We start from the raw sequence: 26,164 nt of genomic DNA on the forward strand, positions 1-26,164 counted from the left end.
CAAAAAGGAAAATGTTTATTTAGAATAGCACATTTTTTAAAATTAAATAGTGTACAATAGATTAATTACATTTTAAGTCAAAACTTCTATATGTTCTATGTTTTGTGTGTAGGTGTGTGTGTGAGAGAGAGAGAGAGAGAGAGAGAGAGAGAGAGAGAGAGAGAGAGAGAGAGAGAGAGAGAGAGAGAGAGAGAGAGAGAGAGAGAGAGAGGGAGGGAGGGAGAGAGAGAGAGAGAGAGAGAGAGAGAGAGAGAGAGAGAGAGAGAGAGAAAGGAGGAGAGACAAGGTTGATCATGTGACGCACACTTAAATGGCTCATCCTCTAAAAGTATATAACTCACACACACTCTCCATCACTAAAGAAAGACAGACGCCTTTGATCAACCATGAAGAAGCTCTTCAAGTCCCTGTGGATCTTACTGGGTAAAGTACAACATACATGATCTGCTATTTTACTAGATTCACACTAATATTAACAGTGTATTAAACAATGTTTCTAGTATAGTTTGCACTCATCTCGCTCTCTGCTGTGGATTTACTGCACATTTTCTTTCCATGCATGTTACTTTTGTCATGGTTAGCATAAAATACTTCTCTCAATGTATAGATTGTAAATTCACTTCATCACTGGATCTCTGGAGTGTTTTTTGTTTCTTTGTTATTCTGATTCTGCTTTTCAAAACAAATCTTGAAATCGGTCATTTGTGTATGCAAATGATTTCTCCAGAAAGTCGTGATTCACAGGAGCGTCTTCTGGTCACACTTCAGATGACAGTATTTTGTATAGTGCAGATTATTGTTGATGTGTCAGTAGTTTCCTCCAGCTTGGCTATTAATACACAGATTAATGTTTTACAATGCCTTTATAATTCAGATGATGTGCAATTTATTAGTGACTATTAAAGTGAATTATTTGGAGAAAAGTTTTACTTTAATTCACAGCGCTGCAGAACCTGGTTATGTGAACTCATTTGAATCTGTTTTTTACCCAGGACTTTTATTGATTCAAGAAATGGTGAATGGAGCAGAAGGTAAGATCTCTCTGGTTTCAAATAGGTTTTTATCTTTATTGTATTCTTTTTGTTTGAACTCCCAGTTATAATAACTAATAACTAATGATCGTTGCGACGGAAGTGAATCAATCAAAACTAACTTTTTCTGGACAATAACTTTATTCTAGAGCTGCTGTACAGCCAAAACAATCTCTGTTACTTTCATTTCCTATTATCACTGTAAAGCTGCTTTGAAACAGTATAGTTAAAAACGGTATATAAATTAAGGTGACTTGACTTGACTAATAGTGATTTGCCAGACATAATTTTAGTATCAGATTTGGATTTAATTTCAGGGGCATTTTTATCTTTTCAGGGACTTTTTCTTCCCAAACCACATAAAAAAAAGTCCCTGAAGGAGGGAACGGGTACGTACGTTGTGACCAAGAAATAGATTCCTATTCCTAATTTCGAGGTGCTGCGTGGCTGAGCAGCCGATGCAAATGATTGAAAGCTGATGTACATTGACTCGTAGCTTCACTCGAAGTAGACTGATCTCTAGAGAGATTCCTATTCGTACGTTGAGAGTGTCCGACTGATAGGGAATGTTTTTTTTCCTATTTTCTGTTTTCATTCTAATTTGAATTTTTTTTTAATTTTGGTTTTTGATATATATATATATATATATATATATATATATATATATATATATATATATATATATATATATATTATTTTATTTTTTTAGATATGTCTATATAGTTAAGTTTTAGTAATTATTACCATCACCATTCAGTTGTTTGTTTCATTTCAAATGTTTTTTTAATGGTTTTAGTTAATGGTAATAAACCTGGTTAAAGATAACAGATAAAAACACTATGGCATTTTATTTCAATGAAATGCTTTTAAAGACCTCTTGCCTATAATCTTCAACAATAATGAATAAAACTATCTATTTACTGGTCTTCTTTCAGAGAACGTAGCATTAAGGCAAACATCCACCCAGTCGTCCACATACGGGACCAGTTATGCCGAATATGCAGTCGATGGTGTACGTGACAGCTTTTCCGACACTAACCCGGAGACTGACCCGTGGTGGAGAGTGGATCTGATGAAAGTGTACAGAGTGAACAGAGTAGCCATCACTAACAGACTGACCGCATCTTTTTATAGCAGGATAAACGGAGCAGTGATTCGAGTCGGGAACTTCCTGAACATTTACAGCAACACCATGTGAGGCTTTCTTTGACTGTTTAGATTAATAAAGCTTCAGATGAACAGAAACTGATAACAGATGATCTCTCTGTCTGTAGATGTGCTGTAATTTCTACTATTCATTCTGGAGCCACGGCCACTTTCTCATGCGGTGGGATGGAGGGACGTTACGTGATTGTCCATATTCCTGGAAATGAGAAGATTCTTGCTCTTGCTGAGGTTGAAGTGTATGGGTATTTAGCAGGTAATTCATAGTTGTAGAACACTTTTCAATATATCATGCCATATAAAACTGAAAATTGTTACACTTTATTCATATCCTCCCAATCCAGTATGACGATATTCAAACTCTATTGGCATCTTACAGTCAGATTATTCAGATAAATGCATGTTTCCCTGTTGTGAGGAAGGTCAGTGTTTGTTTAATTCTAACTACAGGAAGTGGGGAAAATATTAACATAGGAAATACAAAAAAGTTGGTGAGGAAATTACTCAATTCACGTCAAGTTGTTGTTCATCAATAGTCCTGTAGTTCTCAAATCTCATTCACACAAGTGCATGTTCAAACTTTGAGTGTCAGACCTTAATTCTTTTCCCAGGAAATCTGGCAGTAGATGGCGCCGCTACACAGTCGTCAACATCTGGGCACTGGTTTGCTGTAAAGGCCATTGATGGTAATCGAGGTCTCCAGCAGTTGTACACGGGATGCTCCTCAACCCTTAATGAGACTAACCCGTGGTGGAGGCTGGATCTGAAACAGATTTACAGAGTTAGTAGAGTGGTCGTCACTAACAGAAACGACTGCTGTGCAGAACGAATAAACGGAGCGGAGATTCACATCGGGAACTCTTTGGAGAACAACGGCAACAACAATCCCATGTGAGACTCTTGAGGTTGAATGAACATGAGAGAAATGCGAAGACTCAACACACTATCTCCTTCATCAGTTTCTCTCTCTGTCTGTAGATGTGCTGTTATTCCTGCTATTCCAGCTGGCGAGTCCTACAATTACTCCTGTGGTGGGATGGACGGACGTTTCGTGAATCTGATCATTCCTGGAGACATGAAGACACTCACTCTCTGTGAGCTGGAGGTTTATGGAGAAGGTGAAACATCATTATATTTTTTGTCCACAAGACACAGTGAGAAGTTTTAATGAACACAAAGTCAACTAATTCATATATTTACATGCATGAATGTATCTTTGTTCAGGTCCCTGTTTAAAAAGGACATTTGTAAGAATGCAGTTCAACTCCATCAATGATTTGACTGACCCTTCAATGAGAGAAAAAGTTCTGAAACCGGTGAGAGAAAGAAACCAATTCAACCTTATAGATCTAATGGTATTTTACAGTGATCATGAAGGTTGAATGGGATTAAAGTGATGTGATAAAGTTAGTTTGAGATTTGAGCATATATCATCATATTCTGAGGCCAAATGTAGCTGCCTTCAAAAAGTTATTGAAGGAAAAAATGTATGACTATCTTGTAAGATTAATCTAAGCGGTTTATGCAACTGGTACTAATTTTAGTATGAATGTTATTTTCAGTTGGGATCTGCTCTTGCTGATAGAGGAATCACAAATGTGACACTTGGATGGTCTCAAACTCCTAAACGGGTTATCCAGAAGGTGAACAATGATAAACGTGAGTCTTATAATGACTTATAAAATAAGCTGCACAAGTAGGAATGATTATTAAATTGTTAAGAGATGTAATAAGCAAATGTTTTATTTGCAGGTCGTTGCAGTAAAGCAAATTAACACTCGGGAAATCAAGACTTTCTTCAATTCCTTAAATTCACATTCATTAAAGACAATGAATCTGATTCTACATTTCTTTATAATTATGTGTTTACAATGTAAAGACTCTTAAAGGACTTCTGCTTGCTTCCCTGTTACTGTTATTCACATATCTAAGAACTATAAAACACCTTGTGTAATTGTGTATTGTCAACAAACAGAGATAGTAATAAATGTACTAATAAAAACATTTGTAGGTAAAATAGAACATAAAACTGAGTTTTATTGAATGAAAAAATATGTTTTAACCAGCTTTTTAAAAATATAAATGATAGTAGCCTCTTTTAATTCATCTGGCAGACAATTCCACATTTTTGGAGCATAGTGGCTAAAAGAAGTACCAGTTCACAGTAAACACTGGTCTAAACATTGTAATATTCATCCTGTTACACTGTAAACGCTCATATTAAATCATACTGTGATTTATATTGTAGAGCATAAAAACATCCTTGTGTCATACAACACTTACATTTACATTTTACATTTATTCATTTAGCTGACGCTTTTTATCCAAAGCGACTTACAATTGCAATATTTCAGAGGTCGCACGCCTCTGGAGCAACTAGGGATTAAGTGTCTCACAGTGGATTCGAACCCGGGTCTCTCACAGCAAAGGCATGTGTCTTATCCACTGCGCCATCACCACTTAGATTTATTTAAACATTTAGCAATGAAAGGTTGTCTACTTGCCTTTTTAACCTATTTCAATGTTTCAGGTGATTTCACACATTTTAGTTTGGCAATAGTTCAACTAGTAAAATGTGTACAAGTTTATGTAAAAACACGTGAACTAATGTAAGAATAAATTATTTGCTTGTTAGAAATGATATCCTCTGCTGGATCAATCGCATTCAAGGTAAATTCAAGGCTTATTCGTTACTTGATGTCTTCCAAACTTCCAAGTCTTCCAAACTGAAAAGTAGATGAACCTGACGAAGCTTGATGCTTTGTTTATCAAGGTGATGGGGCATTTACAGGCACACATGGACGATAACTGTATGATTGGCTTGCACAGTGCGTGGGTGTGGCCAAATTCAAAAATACCGCTCCTTGGCTTGATACGGATTATATAAACAGATAATATTTGTTTTCAATATGACTTACTTTATTTAAAAGTCAAGCATGTCAAGCTTTCTAAAGACATATCTCTCATGTCTGTGTGGGAAGTTTTTGGTTTATTTTTATGATGTATTTCAGAAAGAAGTTCGCAACTGAGACAGCAGAAAGCGCACCCTGTTTTCTTTATTTTACAAAAGTACAAGGTTTTGTTGTTATTGTGGGTGTACACAAAAGTAGTTTCAAATGATGTATTAGTCGTTTCTGTAGGACAAACAATTATGGTGTATGTTGAGTTCTTTTGGCCATTATTATGGAGAAATATACAATTGATCGCATTAAATTCTACTAGGGGAACCAGTCTCTCAAGACTGGCCTCTGGATTTGGTTGAACAGTCACTACGGTGCCCTAAAGCGGCGAACCGGCAGGGAACAACCGAACTGACCGTTCTACAACCCTCCTCGGAGGATCGTATGGGGACACTGACACCTCGGTGCCCTGAACGGCGAACCGGCAGGGAACAACCGAACTGGCAGCACTGCGACCCTCCTCAGAGAGTCGCACCCCAGAGGGCGCCGAGGAGAAACAATTTCTCAAAACCGTCCCTGCTCCGGTGGAGCCCTCAGAAGCCTGATAGCCTCGTTTTTTGCGACTTCTTGTCTAAGCTTTATTAGAGATGACGACAGTCCTCAGATCTTTCCTACCTCTAACTAGCTTATTTCCTAAGATCCTCCTCGGAGGATCGTAGGAAAAAGCAGGCACCTCGGCACCCTGAAACGGCGAACCGGCAGGGAGACCGAACTGACTGCTCTACGACCCTCCTCGGAGGATCGTTTGGGGACACTGACACCTTGGTGGGAACTATTGCACCCATCAGATTAAAAAGCTTGGAGAGAAAACTCTGCGCCATGGTACAACAGTATTACTCATGATCTCAAGAGAGAAACCCATTTAGAGATCTTTAGAATCGTGTGTAAAAAAGCCACCAAGGCCGAGCATCTCTGCAAACTCATAGAAAATAACCACAAAGGGGTTTTACTCAGTACAGTGGCTAGCCAGCTACCCGGGGCAGCTGCAAGCCAGTGTCAGTCCAAGGGTAGTCCGCTCGGACAGAAACACTGGCAGGAAGACGAAACCGGAGAGGCAACTGAGTGGCCCCGGAGTTGTCATGACCCAGCTGGACCCCAGGGGATGGAGTCTCCACTTGCCCTGGCTATAACTGTCATGAGGCCCGTTGGCGGCACGATTGAGTGGACATCATATGGAGGAAGCCAATGGCTGCATCTACCAAATGCCTGTGGAGCCTCTGAAAGTTCTTTCAGTGGGACCCTTTCTCACTTCAAACACCAGCTGAACACACTCTCATTGGAGAGACGAAAATTTACAATTCAATTAAATTCAAATTCAATTCAAATTTATTTGTATAGCGCTTTTCACAATACATATTGTTTCAAAGCAGCTTTACAGAAAGTGCATTTCAGAAATGTACATAGAAAAAATACAGTTAGTTAATCATGTAGTAATTTAGGGCATAACATATCGCCGGCGTTGAGTCGTCTCTTCACAGCCGTTTAGTCATCTTATCGCAGGTGTTAGGGGATCTGAAGTCTCCGTGAGAGGCTGGATACAAACTGGAGCTAGCGTCCCGAGATAACAGCAGAAGAGCATATGGGAAATAATTAGCATAGCTGCTGTTCTAATATTAATGCATTCGATCTGATTCAACAGTAGTATAAAAGGTAAGCATTATGTGAATGCTTGGCTAAAGAGATGCGTCTTTAATCTAGTTTTAAAGTGGGACAGCGAGTCTGAGCCTCGAACAATATCAGGAAGGCTGTTCCAGAGTTTAGGAGCTAAATGCGATAACGCCCTCCCTCCTCTAGTGGACTTAGATATCCTAGGAATGACCAGAAGCCTCGAATTTAGTGATTGTAGGGCGATAGAAAGTCCATTAAATACACAGGAGCTAGACAATTTAGGACTTTATATGTCAGTAGTAATACTTTGTAATTGATACGGAACTTAATAGGTAACCAGTGTAGAGATGATAAAATTGGTGTTATATGATCATATTTTCTTGACCTAGTAAGAACTCTAGCAGCTGCATTTTGCACTAACTGTAGCTTGTTTATTGAGGATGCAGGAGAGCCAGCTAATAAAGCATTACAGTAATCTAGTCTCGAGGTCATGAATGCATGAAATAACTTTTCTGCATCAGAAACAGATAGCATGTTACGTAGCTTAGCAATATTTCTAAGGTGGATAAAGGCTGTTCTTGTAACATATGAAATATTATTTTCGAAAGACAAGTTGCGGTCTAGTATAACACCCAGGTCTTTTACTGTAGTGGATAAAGTAACAGGACATCCTTCTAAATTAAAGTTGTATTGTACAAGGTTTTGTGGGTAGTTTTTTGGACCAATAAGTAATACCTCAGTTTTATCTGAATTTAATAGCAGGAAATTACACGTTATCTAGCATTTTATATCTTTGAGACACTCTGTCAATTTAGAAGAGTTAGTGTTTCCATCTGGTCGTGATGAAATATATAATTGAGTGTCATCAGCATAACAGTGGAAATGAATTCCATGTTTTCTTATAATATTACCAAGTGGCAGCATATATATTGAGAATAGCAGAGGGCCTAACACCGATCCTTGCGGCACTCCATAGTCTACTGATGTTATTTTCGATTTTTCCCCATTTAAACAGACAAAATGATAACGGTCTGATAAGTACGATCTAAACCAGCTTAATGCCTGTCCCTGAACACCAGTGTAGTTTTGTAGTCGATCCAAGAGTATTTTATGATCTATAGTGTCGAACGCAGCGCTAAGATCGAGTAGAACTAGTATTTAGATACAGCCTTGGTCAGAAGCTGAGAGGAAATCAATGTAATTTTAACTAGCGCAGTTTCTGTGCTATGATGCGGTCTGAATCCTGACTGGAATTTTTCATATATCTCATTTTCTTGCAAGAAAGAGCACAATTGAGCGGACACAACTTTTTCTAGAATTTTAGACATAAATGGAAGATTTGAAATGGGTCTGTAATTTGCTAGGTTATTTGGATCTAATTGCAGTTTCTTAATGAGAGGTTTTATTACTGCCAGTTTGAATATTCTTGGAACATGACCTAAAGATAAAGACGAGTTAATAATATTGAGAAGAGGCTCTTCCACTACAGGTAACACTTCTTTCAGTAGTTTAGTGGGTATTGGATCTAATAAACATGTTGTTGGTTTAGATGCAATGATAAGTTTATTTAACTCTTCCTGTCCTATAGTTGTAAAGCGGTGTAGTTGTTCTTGAGGGGCGATAATTGAGGCTGAATCATAAGACACCATAAAAGATTGTACATTTACAATTGTGTTTCTGATGCTTTCTATTTTCTCATTGAATAAATTCATAAAATCATTACTACTATACTGTAACGGAATATTTTGCTCTGGTGATGTTTGTTTATTTGTTAGTTTTTGCCACGGTGTTGAATAAAAACCTTGGATTATTTTGGTTATTTTCTATTAGTTTGCGGAGGTGCTCAGCCCTGGCTGCTTTTAGAGCCTTTTTATAACGTGACATACTGTCTTTCCACGCGATTCTAAAGACCTCTAAATTAGTTTGGGGTTGCAGGAGAGAGGCTGGAGTGACAGGGTGGTTAAGGGACGACGACGATTCCCTGACGGCACAGATGGAGATGGCCTGGTGGCGCAGACCCAGAGCCATCCAGTACCGACAGCCCCCGGCAGAGTAGATGAAGGAAAGAGACCAGATGGCGAGGAGACTGACGGTAGCTGGGGAATGACCGACGGAGACTCGGCGGCAGGATCCATTTACACAGACGGAGAGCCAGTGGACTCCAACGACGTCGCAGGATTAGGAGACCCCGGCGACATTGCAGCGACGAGTGCTGGAGATGGAGCCAGAGTGCCCGAGAGCAGAGGCGGAGGTGGAGTGAGGGAGGACAGAGGTGAAGCCGAAGGGAAGGAGGAGCCCGCTGAAGCCAAAGGGGTGGAGGGATGGAGCGTAGCGGACGGACCGTAAGTCCGTGGCGAAGGCAGAGTGACGACTGACCAAGGGGGAGCCGGCAGGACGAGGGAACTTGCTGCAGCCGATGGTTCGAGGGTCTCTGGTGGAAGCGTAGGTGGGAGGAGCCAAGACGGAGCCGGCAGGTCGACAGGCCGAGATGGAGTGCAGAGGACCGAGGCTGGAGGCGAAGCCATAGGATCCTCATGTACAGGCGCTGCGGAATGTGAGCTGACCTGCAGCTCGACGTCGGGGAAACTCCTCGGAGACGGTGCAGGGCTTCGTACATCCAGCAGCGGCGGGGCTGGAGGACTGGCTGAGCTGGGTTTTAAGTTGGTATTGAACTGACAGATGACAGGGTAGATAGAGTCACTGGACAAATCGGAAGACGACGAAGATGCAGATGACGGGTGGGATAGGGCGGGAAAAGTTATTTCATCACTGAAGTTTATCAGCCAGTCCTCTTGTTCCGTAGACTGGATCCCCTCGTCCGCAGATGTCGTGGGCTCACACCTCTGGTCAGACTCCTGTTGGAGCTCCTCCTCCGGGGCGAGGGTCAGCTCTGTCCTCTTCGTCTCGGGCTCTGGCTGACGCGTCGTGGCGGGTGGTAGCTCTCCATCTGCGGGGGCACGCAAGGGATCTCCGCGGTCGAGGGTGGTAATCCGGGCTCTGGGTCTGGCTGTGTTCTGGATCGGGCTGCGACACTCTCCAGACGCCTGATGATGGCCTCCTTCCAGTTCAGGTTCGAGGTGTCTGGGAGGTCGATCGGATGGTGGAAGTTTGCCCCGATCCAGAACAGGGTCTTCAGGATTTTGTCGTCGAGGGGGCTGGTGACTGCAAGGTAAAAGAAGTTTGTGGTGAAAGACAAAAAATCCTGGCCCTTCTGAGCTAGGGCGATGAACTCAAAATCCATCTTAATTTTGGTCCGGTATTCTGTCACGGCTCGTAGGAAGGATGACGGAGATGAAAGTGGGAATAACACTTTCTTTAATATAGCAAACTCAGGAACAGGCAAACGGGTGAGACAGCATGTATAACACAAACAATACTGGACATTGAAGTGAAGACAGGCAGGAACTTAAATACACAGTGAAGATGATTACAAAATGACAGGCAGCTGTGAGGGAGGTGATCAGTGTCCATGGATACAGATTGGTGGCAGGCAACTCAGACGGGGAACACACGTGGCAAATCAAAACAAACAGAAAGTCCAAAGAAGCCGAATGGTGACAAACACAGTTTAAACATCCAGCAGAACTGCTTCCATTTCCCTCTCAGAGAAACATATGTGATTTTGTTAGGATCCAAATCCATTGTACTTTGATACAATCACTAGAATGTTTGTCTGTTCCCTCAAATCTCAACTTTAACCTCAATAATTAGAGATTATGATAAAAAGAGCTTTTTCAAAGAAGACCACCTTCTTCAACACACTGAACAAATAAACATGATGATCATTTACCTGCAGCAGTGGACAGACTGGAGGTTGATGAAGCATTCTTATCCGTTCTTACTCAGAATCAGAATCAGAAAGAGCTTTATTGCCAAGTGTGCTTGCACACACAAGGAATTTTCATTAGTACTGAAGCTTCCAGTGCACATATACAAATACGGATACAACAAGAAACGTAGTAATACAAATTCTACAAATAAAATTATTTAAAAAAAATATGAAAAACATATAAAAATATATGATCACAGTTGGGTTTTGTGAGAATAAACATTTACAGATTATGAACATACAGTATTTTGAAAAGTATGAATAAATATAAATAAATATAAATATCACCTGCATTTTTAAGATATTGCACTAAACAGTGGGAGTATTGCACTTACAGGCATATGCCTTGGGAGGTATGTTAACTGTTCAGAAGGGAAATGGTCTGTGGGAAGAAACTGTTCCTGTGCCGAGATGTTCTAGTGGCCAGTGATCTGAGTCGCCGTCTTGACGGTAACAGTTCAAACAGGTGGTGTCCAGGGTGAGTGGAGTCTGTGATGATTTTACCTGCTCTCTTCCTCACTCTGGAAGAGTACAGGTCCTGGAGGGATGGCAGGGGGGCACCAATGATCCTCTCCGCAGTCCGGACTGTCCGTTGTAGTCTCCTGATGTCGGATTTGGTAGCTGAACCAAACCAGACAGTGATGGAAATGCCCTGGAACCCGAATGACTCCACTGCTTCCACAGTGCTGTTCATGATGGTGAGTGGGGGAGTGCTGGGCTGTTCCTCCTGAAGTCCACGATCATCTCCACGGTTTTGAGCGTGTTCAGCTCAAGGTTGTTATAACTGCACCAGACAGCCAGCTGTTCAACCTCCAGTCTTTAAGCAGACTCGTCACCGTTTTGGATGAGACCTATGACAGTGGTGTCGTCTGCAATTTTCAGGAGCTTGGCAGTGGGGTCTTTAGAAGTGCAGTCATTAGTGTACAGGGAGAAGAGCAGTGGGGAGGGAACGCACCCTTGGGGGGCGCCAGTGCTGGTGGTGAGAGTCCTGGATGTGAGTTTCCCCAGTCTCACTCGCTGCTGCCAGTCCGTCAGTAAGGTGGAGATCCACTGACAGATCGAAGATGGAATGGAGAGCTGGGTCAGTTTGGCTGTGAGAAGACCAGGCATGATGGTATTGATGGCCGAACTGAAGTCCACAAAGAGGATCCTTGCATAAGTCCCTGGTCTGTCGAGATGTTGCAGGATATAATGCAGTCCCACGTTGACTGCATCATCCACAGACCTGTTTGCTCTGTAAGTAAACTGAAAGGGATCCAGCAGGGGTCCAGTGATGTCCTTCAGGTGGGCCAGCACCAGTCTTTCAAACGACTTCATGACCACAGACGTGAGAGGGGGGATAATGGGGGTGCAGGAGGTGATGGTGAATGTGTGAAGTGCAGATCAGACCGGGTGTGTGGTGTGAATGAGGGCTTTTCAAACCTGCAATAAAATGTGTTTAAATCGTCAGCCAGGTGTTGATTGTTCACAGATCGGGGGGATGGTGACTTGTAGTTGGTGATGTTCCTCAGGCCATTCCAGACTGATGATGGGTCGTTGGATGAAAACTGATTTTTCAGTTTTTCAGAGTAGCTTCTTTTAGCAACTCTGATCTCCTTTGTCAGTCTGTTTCTGGCCTGGTTATACAAGATTTTATCCCCACTTTTGTAGGCATCCTCAAGTTACTCAAGTTACTCAAGTTAATGCAAAACCTGTTGTCTGTCACAAATGCAAAATCTTTCAGTATGGAGACACTCATTTCCATTTGAACTTTGCAACAACATAAGGCTCTTCATTCAAATGGCTATGCAGAGCACAAAAATAGCCAGTGACTTATTGTATCATGTATATTTTTAAAGGGCAACCATTAACACAATCAAACACTTCTATAAATGAAGGATGTATTTGAAAAATGCATTGATATATATATATATATATATATATATATATATATATATATATATATATATATATATATATATATATATATTGTTGTATTTCTATCCCGCTGTAACCACTAGATACTTCTAAAAACAATTCCATAATCCTCCGCGATCAAATATTGCCCTTACCTCTGAATTATAGAAGTGGGATGTCGATCCAGGGTCCCCAGCGGGGCCTCCAGTCAGTTCAGTCTGGGGTCGGTTCTAATATCCAGTATTAATATTTCATTACAAAAATTCTTGAAATTTTGTTAGAGAAAAATTACTCAGTCTTATTTAAGAAGTTTTACGAATCATCACAACATGATTTCGTTTTATTTAAAGGGGTGGTTTATTGCGATTTCACTTTTTTCATTTTAAATAGTGTGTAATGTTGCTGTTGGTGCATGAACAGTATTTCCAAAGTTGCTGCACTGAAAGTTCAATGTAAGCAAAGATATTGTCTTTTAAAAATCAGGAAGTTTAATGCCTACAAAAACGACTCGAATTGGACTACAACGAGATACTCCCGGGTTTTATACGTAACTAACCCATAATCAACCCTCCCTCCGGAATATTCAAAAAAGGGGGTATGGCCATTTTTCTGCGGCTTTGTCGAAGAGGAAGAGTTATAGTGGAGAGCAGTAGGTAGCCATGCCATCGAAAGTGTGTTATTTTCACCCAGCTGTCAGGTCTTCTGTGTTCGGGCTTCCTACGGACGCTGTAGTTCGTCAACAATGGCTACAATTTATGCTTGATTATGTTCCTGAATATGACAATCGTAATTTAGCTCTCTGTGCTGCGCATTTTACGGAAGACAGCTTCCAGTATCTCCACGAATTCAATGCCGGATTCAACAACAAACTGTTACTAAAACATGAAGCAGTTCCAACTTTAAAACCAGAGGCAGCAGTTGTTGGGCCACAACCTGTAAGACTTAATAAATTTTAAATGTATTTTCATGTATAATTTCAGGCGTAATGTTTTAGCTTTATCAAGGACGTAAACAAATGCCAGCGCTGGCTTTAGTAGCCACTTAGTTATGGTATTTTGTGTGTCTATGACAAACGCGTACAAACATTTTCTAATTATGTACTAATTTTGTAAAATATTTTCCATGTATACTTTATGACGTAATTTTTCGATTTGATCAAGAACGTAAACCAATACCAACGCTGTTTGTTTATAGTAGCCAGTTAGTTCGATGCTATTTTGTGTGTGTAAGACAAACGTGTACCTAAAGAAAACGATACACAGAGTAAACTAAGTTTTGTGAATAGATAAATGGTTTTTCAGTATATCGATAAAACAATAACTTTAAAAAACGGTATTACTCTGTCATTTATTCAGTTATAGTAAATGTTTAATCAGGAGAAAACCGTATCTCAAAAGCTATAAGCAGCATTAGAATTTTCAAGTAACAGCGTATCGAAATTATTATATAATAATACAGAATAGAATAACAATAATAATAATAATAATAATAATAATAATTAAAGCTGCAAGCAGCATTTATCGGTGTTCAAGCAGTTAAGGGCATTTAAGATTTTTAACCACACAAGCATCAAAAGACATTAAGTTTTATGTAGCAAACATTTAACCACTGACATCATAGATGGAATAGACCATGTTTTAGCATGATTTCCCATGATATACCACATTTTAGAGGTATTTTTCATGATTTACCATGTTCCAGTATTATTTACCATGAATCTAGCATAATTTACCATGATTTACCACGTTCTAGTATGATTTATTACGTTCTAGGATGCTTTACCATAGAGCAGTGGTTCCCAAACCTGTCCTGAAGGACCCGTTTTCTCTGTCTCTCTAATCAATCTCACCTGATTCAACTCATCAGCTCATTAACCTATTCGATTATGAGCTGATGAGTTGAATCAGGTGTGTTTGATTAGGGTTCCCAACACTGCCATATAGTGCCGTGATTCTAGCATGATTTACCATAGTTTATCATGATTTACCACATTGCTGGCATTGATGTGAAGTGTCAGTACAAATGAAGTGATAAACTCTGACAAAATATGATTGTGTTATAATAGTAATTGTTATACAAGTGGTTTCTAGTGTCTAAATATGAATGCGCCTGTTAAAAGACTTCATTAATAAGTAGAATGAGCCAATAAGTGGTCTTCTACTGCCCTCTGCTGGCCACTTTCATTTTGACAGGCTTGATTTTCACCAGTATTCTGCACTAAAGCAAACCAGTTTTTCCATTTTAACTCCTTTATGCAAGCTTACACACACACACAAACACACACACACACACACACACACACACACACACACACACACACACACACACACACACACACACACACACACACACACACACACAATCATTATGAAAATATATTTGAATGGTATTTCATACATGTCTTTGCAAACTATGAATCAGATTATTCCGAATTTATTCAGAAACATAGGACTACACACACATTCTGTTGTAGATACAGACATTTGAACTATGTCTCATTCAGGATTCACATTTGTCAATGTGACAGAATTGTCAATAGTGATACTTCAATAGATGAAATTTGACTTAATGTGATTGTAAATGTTAAAATAGTAATTTTATGAAGTCTAAATAGTAATTTTGTCACGCTATTCAAGTATAATTCATATTTTAAACAGCAGGGGGCAGTAAAATACTACTTATTGGCTTAATATGCCATTTAGGAGCATTAAGACTAAATGGCCTTCCACCTACTCAAGAAAAACCGTAAATGAGGGATGGACAATAAACCAAGTTCAGCTGATCTAAGGGACCGGGCAGGGTGCTAAGAGTACAGTAGATCAGACAGATATGGAGGTGCAAGACCATTTAATGCCTTAAACGTTAGAAGCAATACCTTCAAGTGAATATGTGTTGCCATGGGTAGCCAGCGAAGGTCATGAAGCAGAGAAGTAATGTGAGCAGAACTGGTGGAGGACAGAACTCTTGCTGCTGAGTTTTGAACATACTGTAATCTTGCAATAAGTTTTTGGGGCAGACCAAGAAATAGAGCATTGCAATAATCCAGACGTGATGTGATTAATGCATGATTTAAGGTTTCAGCATCAGCTAGAGTGAGAGAAGATCGAAGACGTGCACTATTACGAAGATGGAAAAAAGTTTTTAATAGAGGTGGGCATGGATTCATTTTTTTTAATCTAGATTAATCTCACTGGAATCTTGGAATTAATCTAGATTAATCTAGATTAAAATGGCTCATTTGAATTCTGCAGAAGGCATTCAGAATATGTGTGCTACCCAAATAATGACTAAAAGTAAGTCTTTGAGAATAGTTCACCTAGCGTAGGGATGTGAATTTCTGCCAAAAATGCCATTCGACAATAGAGGAGCAAAAGTCGAATATCGGTCAAAAAATGTTATAAAATAAAATAAATAAATAAAACGCACAATTACAATGACAGAAAGGGAGGCCAATTTCATCTTTAGCGATTTGTCATCAAACAAACTGTTTATTAATTGAACAAGTAACATGTTTTCGTCGTTTTTTTTTTAACATAGTAGGCTAATTGGAAGAAGAAAAAAACAATAAGCACGACGTAGCTACAGTCCGTTTTGCATCGCCAAACCAGATGCTCGTTAGATCAAAAAATAATGTCATATGTCATAATGATTTTATGTGAACCTGTCTTTACCGGCAATAGCTGTCACCATTAGGCTTCTGTTTGACTTTCAGTTTGTTTTGATTTGCCACGTGTGTTCCCCAGTCTGAGTTTCCCGCCACCAATCTGTATCCATGGACACTGATCACCTCCCTCACAGCTGCCTGTCATTTTGTAATCATCTTCACTGTGTATTTAAGTTCCTGCCTGTCTTCACTTCGTTGTCCGGTATTGTTTGTGTTTACACGCTGTTACACCCGTCTGCCTGTTTGCCTGTTTCCTGTCTGTGGATTAAAGTACGTTTTTGGATTCTATCTTCTGCCTACGTCTTCCCTGAACCACCCTCGTGACAGAATACCGGACCTAAAAATGGATAATATTGACGCGTGACAATAGCCTCCTCCTTTTTAAACGAATTAGTTTCAATCAATGTAAACTATTCGTGTGACTATGCCCCTGCGCAATACACACACATTACCGCGCGATGGCGGTTGTTCATTTCATAATCAGAATAACACAAAGATAAACATTCCAAACACAAAAATGGAAACATTCCATTTAAGTAAATATATCTTGGTTTCAGGATATTTAGATTTTTTTTTAAATCTACAAAAAATAAAAAAAATACCTGTCACAAATAGCATTTGCTTTGTTTTCAATTGACTTTTTCAAAACTCCAAAAAATCCAGCTCAGCCTAGTACATAAACCTTTATGTACATGTTTGAGAGTTGACAATGAAGAGTTTGCATAACAATGGATGTAAACGGAGCATGGCTGGATTCTCACTATTCTCACAGACTGTGACTGTTCCCCGAATAGTGAGGTCAAGTAATACATTTACAACAGGATCTAGAAAAAAACTGATCGTGATTAAACCAGAAAAACCCCAAATAAGTGGGAAAACTATTTCTAAAGCTTGGGCTCCTAAAAATCAGATCTCTCACACCAAAGCTGGTTATTGTAAATTGAACCGGGTTCAATATTATTGGCCAGGAACTAGCAAATGCTCAGTGTACCCACACACACAAATGAAACTGATGAAAGGACTAGCAGTACAGGCACTATCTTATCTAGTACATTAGAAACGTCTCAGGTTACGTATGTAACCCTGGTTCCCTTTCGTTGTCACTCCGAGTTACGTCGGATGACGACGAATGGGGTTTCGCTTAGAAAGCCTATCAACTTCGAGTATTACAAAACGAGCCAATGGCAAAGAAATGCCATGGGTCTGCGGAATTTGCATGGCGTAACTCCGCCCCACCTCATGGGTATAAAAGGAGGAAGCCGGCAGCAAGCAGATATGTTTTCGCTTCGGAGCCAAGTGTATTCTTCTCTCCACAAGCCATCTCTGAATTGTCAGCTTTACAAACGAGTACCTCGAGTGTTGGTGTGACGGCGATCTACGGCGAGAGCGTGCTTCCTGCTGATCTGTTGCAGTGGTCTGCCAGTCGGTGCGTTTCTCCCCGGGTGCTTCAACACTTGAGTTTTCTCTCACAAAAAGAGCTTACACGTGGCACGTCTTTTTAAAGATGTCTCGCCCGTGTACTTCTGGTTGCGGCAGATTGGTATCGGACTCTGATGGGCAAGAGCGTTGCATAGTATGATTGGGCATTGATCATGCTAGAGCAGCGCTCGTGGATGACTCATGTTCTCTCTGTGGGAACATGACCATCGCGTCATTACGGTCGAGACTCCGTGAACTCGCAAGAGTGAGAGTCCCCTCATCCACCCCCCGCCCTGTGGCTGGTGGCCAGGGTGACCTGAGGGTTACGGTCTGGAACAAGGCGCCGACTATGTGCCCGCGACCCCAGCCCCCCTCTTCAATGACGGTGCCCGCTAGCGAACTGCTGATTCCCACGGGTCTACCCTCTGGTTGCCCGCGTGTTTCAGTTGAAGCTACAGAGGAAGATGCCACGTCTGTTGCAGCATCACTAGGCGGGTTTGAGTCTTCTGGAAGTGAGGGCTCGTCACAGCTGCCACCTTCCGGTGTGCATACGGCTGTGCTCGAGTCTGATCCAGAGATGACGGCCATGCTTTCCCGGGCAGCCGCGAGCATCGGACTTGAGTGGAGGCCTCCACCCTGTCCTGAGCGCTCGCAGCTGGACGATTGGTTTTTGGGTAAGGCCGCCGACCCTCGTCCTCGGCAAACCCCAATACCTTTCTTCCCGGATGTGCATGATGAGATCTCAAAGTCCTGGAAGACCCCCCTGTCTTCTCGGGACCGCTCACTGGTCTCATCCGCCTCTCCTCCCCTCGATGAGGCAGCTGCCAGTGGGTACACTGGGCTTCCCCCGGTTGAACGCTCTGTTGCCATGCAACTATGTCCTCAGAGTGCTTCTTCTCGGGGCGAGCCTAAGCACCTATCCAAAGCCTGTAGATTTTCGCTCTGAAGTCTTACAGAGCGGCGGGACAGGCGGCTGCTTCACTGCATGCTATGGCCACTCTGCAGGTCTACCAGGCCCAGATGCTCAGAGACATGCACGAGGGTAGGACAGACCCAGGGCTCTTTGATGAGCTGCGCGCCGCTACCGACCTTGCTCTCCGGGCGACGAAGGTTACCGCGCGCTCCCTGGGTCTGGTGATGTCCACAGCTGTGGTCCAGGAGAGACATCTGTGGCTGAACCTGGCTGACATGCGGGACGTGGAGCGGACCCGTCTGCTTAACGCCCCCTTGTCCCAGGCCGGCCTCTTCGGCGGTGCAGTTGAAGATTTTGCCCAACAGTTTTCAGACCGAGGCCATCAAACACATTCTGCCCCGCCGGCCCGCTGCTGCCTCCACCCAGCCGGCCGGGCAGACGCCTCGACCTGTTTCCCTGTATACTCTAAAGACAACTTGATGTTTGGGTTAATACTATTCAGATAACCATGGAATTCCTTCAACTCTGTTTCCGAGCCAGACCAAAACAGACATATATCATCAATATAACGTCCCCACCAAATAATAAACTTGTGAAACACATTATTTTCTAGGTTGAAAACAAAGTCTTCCTCCCATTTGCCCAGATACAGACCTGCATAGGAAGGACTATAGCATGCCCCCATGGCACAACCTTTTGTCTGTTTAAAGATCTTATCTTGAAAGACAAAAATGTTATTAGTCAAGGTCCATTCTGTTAATGACAACAAAAAAGCAGTGGGTGGCATTTCATGTTCAGGACGTCCTCTCAAAAAATGTCTAAGTGCTGCTAGTCCCTGTTGGTGGTCGATATTTGTATATAATGCTTCCACGTCCATAGTTACAAGGAAGGTTTCAGAGTCTATATCTTGTAGTTCTTTATTCTTGTTCAAAACATCAGTAGTATCCTGGACATATGCAGGGATTAAAGGTAGAAAAGGTTTAATGAAATGGTCAATATACTTAGACACTGCTTCAGTAAGGCTTTCATTGCCTGAAATCACAGGTCTACCTGGGGGGTTCTCCAGACATTTATGAATCTTGGGCAACATTCTAGGGTTCTCATTGAACAAAAATCTGAGTTCTGGGTCTGAGATCCAACCCCTAGTTTTATCCTGATGTAAAATCTTTCCCAATTCCTCTTTAAGAGACTCCGTGGGGTTATAGGTCAGTAGCTGATAGAACTCTGTATTATTTAACTGACGGGAAGCCTCTTTTACAATAAGTCTTTGCTCCAAACCACAATCGCACCCCCTTTGTCTGCTCTTTTAATCACTAAATCTCCGTCTTTGGATAGTGCTTCCAAAGCACTTTTTTCTTTGTGAGAAAGGTTACTTTGTTTAGATGTCCTTTTATTCTTAAACAAATTCTCAATATCAAAGTTCACTTTTTTAGCAAATGTATGTAAAGAAGCATTTTGTACCAAAGGGCAAAAGGTAGATTTTGGCTTAAAACGGGGAAAGGTGTCTGTCTGACCTGTATCTGTGGAGCTTGTAGAAGTTGAGGTCTGCTGCTTGTACCAAGTTTTGAGATGTAGATTTCTGTAAAATCGGAAAAGGTCAATTTTCGTGTCAAATTCCTTTCCCGGGTGGGCTGGTGCGAAGGACAATCCTTTGGACAAGACCCGGATGCTCTCCTCTGACAAGGTCTTGCCCGAGATGTTGATTACTGCCTGGGTCTGGTTCTGCTCCGTGTCCATCTGGGTTCTTCGTGTCCTTCTACCTCTCCTTGTTCTCCTCTTCCTTTGCTCCTGTCCCTGCTCCCTCCTTGTCCGCGTCCATGTCCGTGTCTCCAACCCCTCCTCCCTCTGGTAGGGTATGGTTTTAAGCCTTTTACTGTAGTGGATAAAGTAACAGGACAATCCTTCTGAATTAAAGTTGTATTGTACAAGGTTTCGTGGGTAGTTTTTTGGACCAATAAGTAATACCTCCGTTTTATCTGAATTTAATAGCAGGAAATTACACGTTATCCAGCATTTTATATCTTTGAGACACTGTCAATTTAGATGAGTTAGTGTTTCCATCTGGTCGTGATGAAATATATAATTGAGTGTCATCAGCATAACAGTGGAAATGAATTCCATGTTTTCTTATAATATTACCAAGTGGCAGCATATATATTCAGAATAGCAGAGGGCCTAACACCGATCCTTGCGGCACGCCATAGTCTACTAATGTTTTTTTTTCGATTTTTCCCCATTTAAACAGACAAAATGATAACGGTCTGATAAGTACGATCTAAACCAGCTTAATGCCTGTCCCTGAACACCAGTGTAGTTTTGTAGTCGATCCAAGAGTATTTTATGATCTATAGTGTCGAACGCAGCGCTAAGATCGAGTAGAACTAGTATTGAGATACAGCCTTGGTCAGAAGCTGTAAGTAAATCATTTGTAATTTTAACTAGCGCAGTTTCTGTTCTACGATGCGGTCTGAATCCTGTCTGAAATTTTTCATAGATATCATTTTCTTCAAAGAAAGAGCACAATTGAGCGGACACAAATTTTTCTAGAATTTTAGACATAAATGGAAGATTTGAAATGGGTCTGTAATTTGCTAGGTTATTTGGATCTAATTGCAGTTTCTTAATGAGAGGTTTTATTACTGCCAGTTTGAATATTCTTGGAACATGACCTAAAGATAAAGACGAGTTAATAATATTGAGAAGAGGCTCTTCCACTACAGGTAACACTTCTTTCAGTAGTTTAGTGGGTATTGTATCTAATAAACATGTTGTTGATTTAGATGCAATGATACGTTTATTTAACTCTTCCTGTCCTATAGTTGTAAAGCGGTGTAGTTGTTCTTGAGGGGCGATAATTGAGGCTGAATCATAAGACACCATAAAAGATTGTACATTTACAATTGTGTTTCTGATGCTTTCTATTTTCTCATTGAATAAATTCATAAAATCATTACTACTATACTGTAACGGAATATTTTGCACTGGTGATGTTTGTTTATTTGTTAGTTTAGCCATGGTGTTGAATAAAAACCTTGGATTATTTTGGTTATTTTCTATTAGTTTGCGGAGGTGCTCAGCCCTGGCTGCTTTTAGAGCCTTTTTATAACGTGACATACTGTCTTTCCACGCGATTCTAAAGACCTCTAAATTAGTTTGTTTCCATTTACGCTCTAAGTTACGAGTTTCTCTCTTGATAACATGCGTAGCACTGTTGTACCATGGTGCTTTAGTTTTCTCTCTAACCTTTTTTAATCTAATTGGTGCAACAATTTCTAGTGTACTAGAGAAAATGGTGCTCAAACTGCTAGTCATTTCCTCTAGTTCATCTGTTTGTTTGGGTTCACTGAGCAGCTGAGATAGATCAGGTAAGCTATTTGAGAATCTATCTATAGTGGTTGGAAGGATTGTTCTGTCTAGTCGATAACGTGGCGCAACATGACAAATTTCAGCAGTACGTATTATTTACATTTACATTTATTCATTTAGCTGACGCTTTTATCCAAAGCGACTTACAATTGCTATATTTCAGAGGTCGCACGCCTCTGGAGCAACTAGGGGTTAAGTGTCCTGCTCAGGGACACATTGGTGTGTCACAGTGGATTCGAACCCGGGTCTCTCACACCAAAGGCATGTGTCTTATCCACTGCGCCATCACCACCCACAAGTTATCATGCAAGTTATCATGTAATGATCAGTGACATCATCACTTTGCGGTACAATATCTATATCGGTTGGATGGGTTCCATATGATATAATTAAATCTAGTGTATGTAAAGACTCTGGGGCGGATCTAATCCGTGGGGAATTTGCATATCATAATTAATAATTGGTAATTAATAATTATTCATACATGTTTGGATTAGATCAGTCTTACATGTTAATAAAACTCCCGATAAGGGATGATATGTCATTTTACCTGCATGCATGTCTGTGTATCCTTGCACTTAACCACAAGTTGATTGCAATTAACTACACGGACCACGTCTTACAAAACAGGGTAAATTAATTAGCTCAATTGTCAGACTAAAATTTGTGGGACTCCACAATATCATCTTACTTTATAGGATTTCAGGAAAAGCAATTCTGTGGCCACAAGAATTGGGTTTCCTGCCCTATAAACACATACTCTTTAAAGTATCTTTAATTTGTAAGCTTGTTGCTATAAGATCTTTTGGCACTTAAGGGACTTGAAAATGAGCAAAAAGGCAGTACATCAATCAGATGAATATAATGAATTTAATAAGGCAGAACTACTTATGTATTTACTACGGTTACATGGGATATATGTATTTACAAACATAATAAACAACAATACACGATAAGGCATCGATGAACGAGAAATGCATAGAGTGTGGACAATGGAAACACGTGTGAGAGGGGAAGAGGAAGAGAGAGAGAGAGAGAGAGAGAGAGAGCATTGGCAACATTCCCCCTGACAGTCCCCTGTCTGTAACAACACGAAAACATCATCTTAATGCTTCTTAGAAGCTCTATAAAGAGATATACTTAAGTTTCTGGGTCTCTCTGTGTGGCGGCATTCCTGCGCGTGCGTGAGCGGAGTCCTTTAGGAAGCGTCACTGGGTGCTGCTTGGCGCGCGTGTTGAACGGAGTTTCCAAGTCTTTGGGGTAACATTACCAAAGGAAAATAGTTCGGCTATGTTCGTTTCACTTTGTGGAAGTGAACAGAGTCGACTACGGAAAACAAAACTTTGACTAACAAAGAAAAGAAATAAAGATCTCTACGGGGAAATCACGCGGAGTTAACGTCACATCTTCGCATGGCTGGTGAAGAAGCGTGTGTGCGTCTCTCGCCACGTGGTCACGTGCGCGTGTTTCTCCTTCAAAACGAGCGCGCGCTCGTTTAAAGGTCCCTTGTAGATGGATTTGCTGAAGAGATATGTCACGCGGTGTTCTTTTCACTCGTCGATTGGAATTAAACACGGAGACTTATCTAAGACTGAAAAACACAAACTAAACTAGAAACAAATAATAGAAAGGCGAAGAGCTCGCCCGGAGGCGAGACCTTACATTATGACACAAAGACAGGCGAAGTAACAGAGCGAGCGGAGGGGAGAAGCGTCATTTATCACCTTGGAGAAATCCGGCCTCTTCCTGTTGACTTGGCCAATTAGAGGGTTGAAATTTCACAGGCGGGACTTTGGTTTTTATTGCTCTTTGTCTAAGAGAGAGACATTTGAAACCCTAATTTCGTCGGTGTTTAAGAGCAGAATCTTCACAATTCTTATAATACTAATGTGTCACAAGTTTAGCAAAATGTAATGTCAATTAACAAATGGGGAATGAAGATTGGAGTTTATCGAGACCAAACTTGCCACAAATGGATTTGGTTAAACATTAGTTGGCAAAGTTTAAAACATTATCGCATTAGAGTTGTCGAGAAACATAGACCAAACCACAAAAAGGCAACTCATGAAATAGGGAACTTAGATACATTGTTCATACAATTCTCAAGTGGATATATAATAGCATATATATATATATATATATGAATACAGGATTCATTTCTCCTCCTTGGTTAGAATTCAGAGAGAGCCACAGTTCTGTGAACATTCCTTTGGGTCGTAAACGCTGTTATCTAAGAACACCAGTGATGTTAGTTTTGGTCTCTTTTCACTCCAAAGATGGAAAACATAGTAAACTATATTTTACTGGATATTACTGTACGTATTCTGATTGATCACACCGAAAGCATTCTGGAGGTGTCCAGAACTATGTGTACAAGTTATGGGAATAGACAGTTATATTTAAAATGCATAATGAAGGTATTTATAATTCACCTTAAGCTACGATAAAATCATAGTCATTCCAATGTGACATGGGCAAATGGACACACAAAAAAAACACATCGAATATATCTGGTTAAATGTCTTTTAAAGAAAAGAAGTTCCTTTTCGCTTTGGAATCCACTTCCTTTGGGACATTCCGATCAGTCATAAAATGTCTTGTAAGCGGACACCACGCTCTGTCCTGAGTGTGGTCTTCACTGGTGGGGGAATGTGTTTGTGTGTGTGTGTGTGTGTGTGTGTGTGTTTGGGTTAATTTACATTCAGAGATTTTTGGTCTTTAGCAGAATGTATTTAGTTATTCAGATTCACCCACTTAGCCCAGTCCTTACAGTCCCCCTTTTTGTCCCCCCCCCCCCCCCCCCCCCCCCCCGGCGCCTTTCGGTACTTGGATTCACATGCTCTGGTGGAGCGAGGTGACACAGGTGTCAGTGTCATTCTGGTCGTAATTGAGTGCAGCTGTGCGCACAGGAGTGTTAACGAGCCCTGTCACCTACAATCTCTGCTTGGGTCTCGATGATTTGAGTGCGAGGCTTAGCTTTGGCAGGGCAGCAGGTGTTGCTGATCTGCAGCCTGCAGATTCCGTCAGTGTTGTCTCCGAGGAAGGGTTTGTTAGGGCAGAGATAGTGAGTGTCTTTGGTCAATGTGCACATGTACGGGTTCGGAGCTAAGGACAGCTTTGTGTAGCTGTCGTTGAAGTCAACCACGTCCGGCGTGCGGATCTTGATGTGAGTGTTACTTTTCAAAATCTGACATCGACAATGTTCTTGAGCCGGTAGATTCGGCTTGGCTCTATGATGGGTAAGTTCCGGAGCAAAACCCACTTCTCTCTGCTTGGGGTCGACGCAGAGTGGGCTGGCACTACCCAGCGAGTAGGCAAGGTGTATTTTTAGAGAGACAGCTGGCGTGGTGATGGCGGAAGCCAGCATGGTTTGCACAAGGCTTAAGGGTATCCGGTGCGGTGGAATTCTACCCATGGCTAGGCTGTCAATGGAGGAGTTCACCTCCAGCAGCGTGTCTATTATCAGGGCTGTTACCAGCTGAGTTTGAGCAAAGTCATTCTGGAAGACAGTAAACAGCTGTTTCATGGAGTTCACTCTCTGGGTCAGCAGAACGCTGTGAGTGTTGAAAATTACCACAATCCCCTTTAGTGTCTTGTCGATGGTCTGCAGGGATGCACTCTGTGTTGCGAGTTGCTCTTTTATCTGTGGAATCTCTGTCTGGATTTCGGCTGCATGCTGCCTCACGGTGGCTAGGTTCACTGTATTCACACTGGACATACAAGTGTTAAACAGAGTGGCGGCGGCTCCGGGCAAAGCTCCCCGGAACTGTTTGGAGTGGTGGTTGTGTCCACCTAACTCCGCTTGTGTGATAGTCATTTTCTCAGGTTCGTTGAGCATGTGCTCGACATCGGCCTCAGCGTGAGTGAGGGTGTCTTCTGTCCATCGGCCCCTACCCAGCTGTATTGTGTTCTGTAGGCGTTGCGAGGATCAGGTGGCACATACACTTTCTGAGTGCGGGTCCGGCAGAAAAGGAGTCCTGGTTGTTCCCTTAGGACGATGCCTGATGCCGGACCTGGTGAGATGTCTGATTGCGGCTGCCCTCTGGTTGGCTGGAGGCACAGCAGCATCCTGGTAAAAGTGAAAGGGAGAGAGAAAGAGAAAGGGAGGAAAAATTTCAGCGAGTGTCGTCCTTGGTTGGCTAGGACAGTCTTTCCGCTTTTGAGGACGCCGGTATGCCACTTGGTTCGATGTCTTGCAAGTGTCTCTGGTGCTGCGGTGTGCAGCACATGGTGCATCATGGGCATACATTGGCATGACCCCCCTTTTGCACTGTGGCACCACAAGCTGTGGCGCAGAGATGGCATCAGGTGCAG

General features: G+C 41.6%; 1 protein-coding gene across 1 annotated transcript in view; it reads left to right on the forward strand.

The window, feature by feature from the left end:
* The first annotated feature begins 346 nt into the window (after positions 1-346).
* The window catches only part of LOC143736761 (uncharacterized), a 64,103-nt gene continuing 38,285 nt past the window's right edge, over positions 347-26,164 (forward strand). The window contains exons 1-6 of the mRNA XM_077227452.1: positions 347-423; positions 993-1,031; positions 1,967-2,225; positions 2,306-2,451; positions 2,807-3,086; positions 3,174-3,308. Of these exons, the coding sequence (XP_077083567.1) occupies positions 387-423; positions 993-1,031; positions 1,967-2,225; positions 2,306-2,451; positions 2,807-3,086; positions 3,174-3,308 (896 nt within the window). The 5' untranslated portion in view covers positions 347-386. The remainder of the gene's footprint in view (positions 424-992; positions 1,032-1,966; positions 2,226-2,305; positions 2,452-2,806; positions 3,087-3,173; positions 3,309-26,164) is intronic.

This window comes from Siphateles boraxobius, unplaced genomic scaffold, assembly GCF_051911475.1.
Source record: "Siphateles boraxobius isolate OS27281-9 unplaced genomic scaffold, OSU_SipBor_1 130, whole genome shotgun sequence".
In the NCBI taxonomy this organism is placed as follows: domain Eukaryota; kingdom Metazoa; phylum Chordata; class Actinopteri; order Cypriniformes; family Leuciscidae; genus Siphateles; species Siphateles boraxobius.